At 34.4% G+C, this 7,447-nt stretch overlaps 1 protein-coding gene and 1 long non-coding RNA gene across 2 annotated transcripts; both read left to right on the forward strand.

The window, feature by feature from the left end:
- Positions 1–1,348: 1,348 nt before the first annotated feature.
- On the forward strand, positions 1,349–1,799 carry LOC112421199 (uncharacterized). The gene is made up of 2 exons (XR_003011357.2): positions 1,349–1,394; positions 1,526–1,799. It is a non-coding gene; the product is annotated as an uncharacterized lncRNA (long non-coding RNA).
- A 427-nt stretch (positions 1,800–2,226) lies between these two features.
- On the forward strand, positions 2,227–5,798 carry LOC112420763 (mucin-7). Its single transcript, XM_024780434.2, has 3 exons — positions 2,227–2,346; positions 4,730–5,163; positions 5,285–5,798. Exons 2-3 carry the CDS (start codon positions 5,077–5,079, stop codon positions 5,648–5,650), a joined length of 453 nt encoding a protein of 150 aa, XP_024636202.1. The 5' UTR covers positions 2,227–2,346; positions 4,730–5,076; the 3' UTR covers positions 5,651–5,798.
- The last annotated feature ends 1,649 nt before the right edge of the window (positions 5,799–7,447 follow it).

Raw genomic sequence — 7,447 nt, forward strand, 5'->3', positions numbered from 1 at the left:
TTTTAATTACTTATTGTCCTGATCATAAGTGTCATTGCGGTGGGAGAACTAGATTGATTAGAACTTCTTTGTTGGCTAAGAAGTTGATACCACTCCTAAAACTCACACCTCATATGAGGATAAAGAAACTGAAGGACGCTTGTAAAGAAAGGTGGGGGGTGATGTTAAGTAGCTATCAATTATATAGGGCTAAGAAGAAGGCTTTAGAACTTATCCATGGTGCCATAGATGAACAATATGCATATCTGTGAAACTATGCTGAGGAATTGTTGAGGAGCAATCCTGGTAGTAGTGTTTTGATTAAGTGTAAAGATAGTGATGTTGGTCCTGTTTTCCAGAGAATATATGTGTGCTTTTACGCTTGCAAGAGGGCATTTGCAACTACTTGTAGACCATTAATTGGTCTAGATGGGTGTTTTCTGAAAGGAAGAGATGGAGGACACTTATTAGCAGCAATTAGGAAAGATGACAACAATCAAATGTTACCAATTGCATTTGCAGTAGTGGAAGCTGAAACAAAGGATGCATGGGACTGGTTTCCGGAACTGTTATTGGGTGACTTGAATGGTATTTCTGATAAAAAATGGTCTTTCATATCAGACCAGCAAAAGGTATGCAATTGTCTTGTAATTTTTTTATTTATGCCTTAATTGTCTTGTAATTTTATTATTTATGCCTTAATTGTCTTGTAATTTAAGATTAAGTTAATTATTTTGAAGGGACTTGTGAACACAATTGCATCAATTCCTGATGCTCATGCGCACAGATTGTGTGTTAAGCATCTGTATGGGAACTTTAAGAAGAGACATCCAGGTGAGCATTTGAAGGATGCAATGTGGAAAGCTGCTAGGTATACTACAATGATTGAATTTGACAAGGCCATGGATAATTTGAAGAACATTAATGAAGCTGCTTGGAAGGAGATGAGTGAGCATGATGTAGGTAGTTGGTCAAGGGCTGGGTTTAGTACTTACACTTGTTGTGATCTACAAGTAAGCAATATGTGTGAGGCATTTAATAGTGCAATAGTTCATATAAGAGAGCATGCTGTTATATCTCTTCTTGATGGCCTGAAAATGTATATCACATATAGGATAGTAAAACTTAGAGATTATATGTTGAGGTATGATGGTGAAATTTGTCCAATGATTAACAAGCTGTTGGATAAGTGTAAGAAGGAAGCTGAGGGCTGGTCTCCAAATTGGTGTGGAGATAAGGACTATGCTAGATTTACAGTTTATAATGGCACTGACTCATATGTTGTGAATCTTGGAGAAAATTCATGTGCCTGCAGGAAATGGGATCTGACTGACATACCTTGTCCACATGCAATTGCTTGCATATGGTAGGTATAATCAGAAAAATCCAGATGACTATGTGGCTCATTGGTACAGGTTAGCACACTTGCAATTTAACTTGAGCATATAATTTAGCTTTTACTTTGTTTTAGTTTATAAAACACATTAGACAGGGCTTACAATTTAACTTAAGCATATAATTTAGCTTTTACTTTTACTTTATATAGGAAATCTACTTTTTTGGATACTTACAACAACCTCATACTGCCTTCTAATGGACCAAAATTATGGCCACAAGTTGACCTTCCACCCATCTTGCCACCATATGTTAGAAGGGAACCAGGTAGGCTCAAAAAACAAAGAAAAAAAGGTAATGATGAGAAGGTGAAACATTCTGAATCTGGTTCTGGTGGTAGTAAATCTGTGCCCAAAAGAAACCAACACAGTCTCAAGTGTGGAAGGTGTGGTGAGCTTGGTCATAATGCTAGGACATGTTATGGTGTAACAGCCCGATTTTTCGCTAGAATTATTTTTAATTAATTATTATGTGTTTGTGTGTGATTATTTGAGCTTGTGTGTATTTAATCGTCATTGGGTGCATTTTCATGGTTTACCGTATTAGAAGGGTATTTTGGTCATTTGGTGGGTAAGGGTAAAATGGTAATTTTGGTGAGAATTATTTTTAATATATTGTAAGAACCCTTATTTTACTAAGTTACTAGTGTAGTGATTAGTTTTTACCGTTTAATGACCGTTGGTTATATTTTACCGTTGTTAGTAATTACCGTTGAGTGTATAGAAACTTTTTAAAATTGTGTTAGAATGGGTTAAGCCCATTAGGGTCTAGAATTGAGCCCAATTGAGTGGGAACACACTAAACCTAAACTTGGAGAGAAATTCATTCATTCATTTCATTTCACAAGTTAGAGAGAGGTAGAGAGAGAAAGAGGGAGAAAGGAATAACAAGGGTTTGAGAAAGGGAGAAACTTGAAGATTGAAGAATTAGGAGGTAAAGTGAAGCCTAAGTGTGAATTAATCATAACCTAAGGTAAGGGGGTTAGTGTTCTTCATAATCATGATTGTTTTGTTTGCAATTTTCCTTGTTGTATGAAATGGGTTGATTGGAATGAATTGATAATTGTTGTTAAATTCGTGCTCTTGTTTTGGTGATAATTTTGAGTATGTTAATTGAATGATAAATGAATTGTTAGTTATGAAATAACATGTTCATAATGTATGAGAATGAGTTGTTATGAAATTATGCTTAATTGATGAATTATGACATGTTGTTGTTGAATTGAGGTGAGAATCAAGTTTTAATTGATGTTGTTGTTGCTGAGACATGTTGTTGTTTATGATTATGGCTTGGGTGTTCATATATCATGATTGTTGGTGAGAAATAAGATGTTGTTGGTTGTTTTGCAAAAATGGGTCAAATGGTGATTTTGGTTTAAGATGATGTTTGATTTAAGTGATTATATGTAATTGAGTGTCTTTTCATGTTAAGAAACGTTTGGATACACTTTGGAATCGAATTTGGGTAATGGGAAGTCGAAAATTGGGATTTTGGGGTGAAAAATGGATTTTTCCCGTAAAACTGAATTGTTCTGAACTGCGCGATTTCGCCGGGCGAACTAATGGCGAGCTAGTGGCGAGCAAACATTCCGCCAGGCGAAAATGCCCAGTTCCAGCATCCCCTGTTTCGTGTTCTTGCGTCTTTTTCACCTATTTCTATTTTGAATTGGCCTTTCGTGTAAACATGAAAGTTTTAGATAATTGTGTTAGATTTCTTTTGGCTTTGGTTTGACGTCCAAATGATTTTTAGAACTTGAGTTATGATCAAATTACTACACATGGGTCATGTGGATTTTTGTGAAAACTTAGCATAACTTTTTCTATGAGCCGTGAGACTTTTCCAAACTTGATATTGGGTTTAATGAAGTACTTAGAGTGAATAATTGAGTATGCATTTATGTATTTGGGAATGTGAATGTGTTGATGGTTTAAGAAATATTTTGGGCGGAGTTGAATCGGTGAAAACGGGTTTTGAGCTAAATGTTGTTTTATCTTGGAATTTCTCATACGAACTTAAGCTATCCTTTGAAATAATTTCTAATAGTTTGCAAGTGGCTTAAGTCTTTGAAATAATTTCTAATAGTTTGTAGGATTTCAAATTTGAATAAGTTGCCTAGCTTTGAAAATTATCAATGTTGGCCGTTTGCCACATGATTTGGATTTTTGTCGGAAATGTTTTTTGAGTCATTTGTCTTATGATTTATGGTGACTATTCTTATATGACTAAGTGAAGTTGAATGAGTGATTATATTTTGGATATGATGTTTATCATGAGATATGTATGCTATCTTACTTAGAATGTAAGGAATACTTGAATGGTGAAACTATATGTGATAGTTGATGTTGAATTATGATATGTTGGACATGATATTAACATGAGGTGTTATATGTTCTCTTACTTGGTATATGAGAAATATTGGAATGATGAGATGATATTGGTGAGTCCATATACATTGTTATTATGATATGGTATTGATTATGTATTGGTGATGAATTATTGGTGTGATTGCATAAATGCAAATAAATATTGGTGATGAATTATTGGTGTGATTCCGTAAATGCTCCATAAATGCAAATAAATATTGGTGATGAATTATTGGTGTGATTGCATAAATGCAAATAAATATTGGTGATGAATTATTGGTGTGATTGCATAAATGCAAGTAATATTGGTGAGAATATGGTGAATTGTTTGTATGAACATATGTATTGTTGTTGAGATATATGTTTATGCATACATGACTGATGGTGACGGATTTTATATCCAATGTGGTGAGTTGTTTGTGTGAACATATGTATTGTTGTTGAGTCATATGTTCATGCATACATGACTGATGGAGACGGATATTTTTATATATCCAAATGGTGAGATTATGATGTTATGTCGGCATCATGGGCGACGGCCTAAATATTGGTGAGACCGGTACCGCATGCATCTAGAAGAGTCTAGAACATTGCATGCATTTGATTGGTTGATGAAGTATGTCATAATTGAATATGTGACTTGATGAAATGTGATTGGTGATTGTTCATGACTTATGATTGGTGATTGTTCATGAAATGTGATTAATGAATGTTCATGGAATATGATTGATATTTGTTCACGATATATGTGATTGGTGATTGTGTATGAATAGCTGTGAATTGATATTTGTTCATGACACATGTGATTGATGATTATTAATGGGAGATATTGGGGTTTGATGTAAGTATTGATATGAGAATATTATTATTGATCAAGTGCATGATGTTTATATTGAAATAATCATGTTAACTGTTATTTGGATTATGTTGATGTAATACTTACCCCCAATGGATCTGTTATGGACCGCCTGCCTATCTGTATGGATGGGTAGACGTTGTGCAGGTTTAGTAGCTTGGTGAGTTCCTGATGTTGGTGGATAGTGGGAGCTTTCTCCGCTATCGGGTCTTAGAGTAGAGTTGGCTCTGATCTAGGGTTTTGTTGTTAGCTCTAGATCTTGTTGGATTATTTTCGTACTTTGAGATTTTGTCCACGTGTCGGACTTGGAGATTTTATGCTTATGCATTTTTGAGATGACATGACATGTATGTTTGATGTATGAGATTTGTATCCGCTGCGACTGATGAGGTTTTATATACATGCATGTTGACCGTTGATTCGATTTTGTTTTCTTTGATTTGGTGAAGTAGCATCTATTTCTTGAATATATGAATTATTCGCATGTTTAATTGCTTTAATAGAAATAGGGTGTTACAATGTTATGGTAAACAACTTGGTGACAGGATGCTTGCACCAAGGGAGAATCAGGTACAAACTGTAATGTGTTAAATATGCAACTGTCATATGTTATTGTAATGTGTTAAATATGCAACTGTCATATGTTATTTAACTTGTATTATGCATATTTCATACCAATCCAACTGTTCAGCAACCTCAAGCACAACCTGCACCCAAGAAGAAAGGGCCGGCTAAAAAGAAAGGACCAAGCAAAAAGGCTGGGCCACCAACTGCAACCACAACAGAAGCATCACCTGGAAACACAACTGCACCACCAACTGCAAGCACCACTTTACCACCACCTAGCACCATTGTACCACCACCTGCTGCAACCAACATTGTGTCACTTGCAAGCAACAATGTGTCAACTACAAGCAATTCTGTGCCAATTGTAAAGCCACAAATAGTGGGGGAAAACATACTCATGGTGCCTAAGAAGTGCAGGAACATTGGTCTGAAGAGAAAGTCTGATAAAATGGAGCCTATTGGAACACAACAGTCGGTATACAAGAAGTAGTTTAAGTTTTGTTGGCATACTCTTTTATTGGCATTATATTTTGGTTGTAATAGCTAAGTATTTTGGAACACATTTGTTACTTTGGAACCTATTTTGTATTCAAACATGGTTGATTGTAACTTAACTCTACTTTTGGATATGCTATTTTGCAATATAATATCAGACTTTTTGTTATGTGTTCTACTTTGTCCTCCATATCATATTTTCATATCATTGTCTTACATATGTGGAAAAGTTCATAAACACAAACATCTTTCATTAACTTTCCAAAATCAATGGTTACAAACATTTTCATTAACTTGCCGAAATCAAAAGTTACAAACAATCAACATCATTCAGCTTCTTACAATAATCAACCTTGTTACATAGCTAACCCTAGACCTAAAAGGCCAAACATGAACAAAAGCATTCCTAACACAACTATGGCAATTACAAAACTTCTTTCTTTCTTCTTCAATTCATCATTCTTCCTTAACAGTGCTCAAATTATTTTCTTCTGCCGATCAGGTACCTCAGGATCATACCACCTAATAAAATTGCATTTTCTTCTGCAAAAATACCTCCCACAGCCGTGAAACCTCCTCCCTGGATTCTCATCAGTCCAAGCAGTCACCAATGGTGAATCAACACTACAAAAACAAACCAACTTGGTTCTTTGCTTCAATGTTTACCCACTAAACGAAGAAGATGAATATTCAACCATTTTTTGGTTTCCAGCAAAAACTAAGCTTCTTGTGTTGTTATGCGACTCAGATGAAAAAAAAGAAGGCCAGATGAGCAAACGAAATCGATTTGAGAAGAAACAAACAAGGAGAACGATTGGAGAAGAAGGAGGAGGAGGAAATCGATTTGAATGAGATGAAGAAGGAGAACTTGATTGGAGAAGAAGATGTTTTGAGATGGATTTTCAGATCTGGGAAATTGGGGGTTTTTGAACCCTAATTTCTTACCGTTGCATCAATTGCAGCCTGCACGTGACCAGCCTTTCTATTTCCTTTTTCCTTTTTTTTTTTAATTTTTTTCAAATTAAAAATAAAAGGACGAATTTAAAAAACAGAGAAAAAAAATAATACACGTGGCACCTCACTATTGGGATGTGGGTGCCACGTCAGCAACGAAAAGTCAAAAAATGGTCTGGGGGTCCAAAACTAACAAAGAATCCAAACATAGGGGTCTGTTTTGTATTTAAATTAGTTAGGGGTCCGTAACTGCAACTTTTGGAAAGTTATGGGTCCAAAAGTGCAATTAAGCCTAAATTTTTCAATAAATGAGATACTCCCTCCGTCCTAAATTATAAGGAAAAAAACTCATTTTCTTTGTCCCAAATTATAAGCAAAAAAGATCAAATTTTATCATATTTAATTATGTTTTTTTAAATAATTATCTTTTTCAAAGAAAAATAATTAAATGCAAAGTGCATTCAATTTGCTCTCTTTTTCATTTTCTCTATAATCAACTACCAATAAAAATTGTTTTTACATCTTCCTATAAAACTTATTTTAAAGATAACACAAAAAACTATGTTACAAACTACTAGTATGTTTTAGTTTTCTTAATAAGTTTTTTTTTTTGGCTTATAATATGAGACGGTGGGAGTATTACTTAGTTGAACTAATTTTACTTTGGTAAAATGATTTTTTTAGTTTTTTACTAGATAACGGGGGCATGAAGTTAGATGGAGAAAAGAAAGATAAAGAAAAATTGTACTCCTTCTGATCCTTATTATAAGAAATAATTGACTTTTTAGGTTCATTGAATAATTAATGTATCTCTTTATAAATATTGACTAAGTACATC

Source organism: Medicago truncatula, chromosome 4 (assembly GCF_003473485.1).
Source record: "Medicago truncatula cultivar Jemalong A17 chromosome 4, MtrunA17r5.0-ANR, whole genome shotgun sequence".
Lineage (NCBI taxonomy): Eukaryota > Viridiplantae > Streptophyta > Magnoliopsida > Fabales > Fabaceae > Medicago > Medicago truncatula.

Excerpts from the sequence above, each read along its gene's own strand:
- LOC112420763 (XM_024780434.2), top strand. The coding sequence starts at position 5,077 with ATGTTTAATTGCTTTAATAGAAATAGGGTGTTACAATGTTATGGTAAA. Across the intron at positions 5,164-5,284 it reads TTGCACCAAGGGAGAATCAG|CAACCTCAAGCACAACCTGC; the intron begins GTACAAACTGTA and ends CCAACTGTTCAG.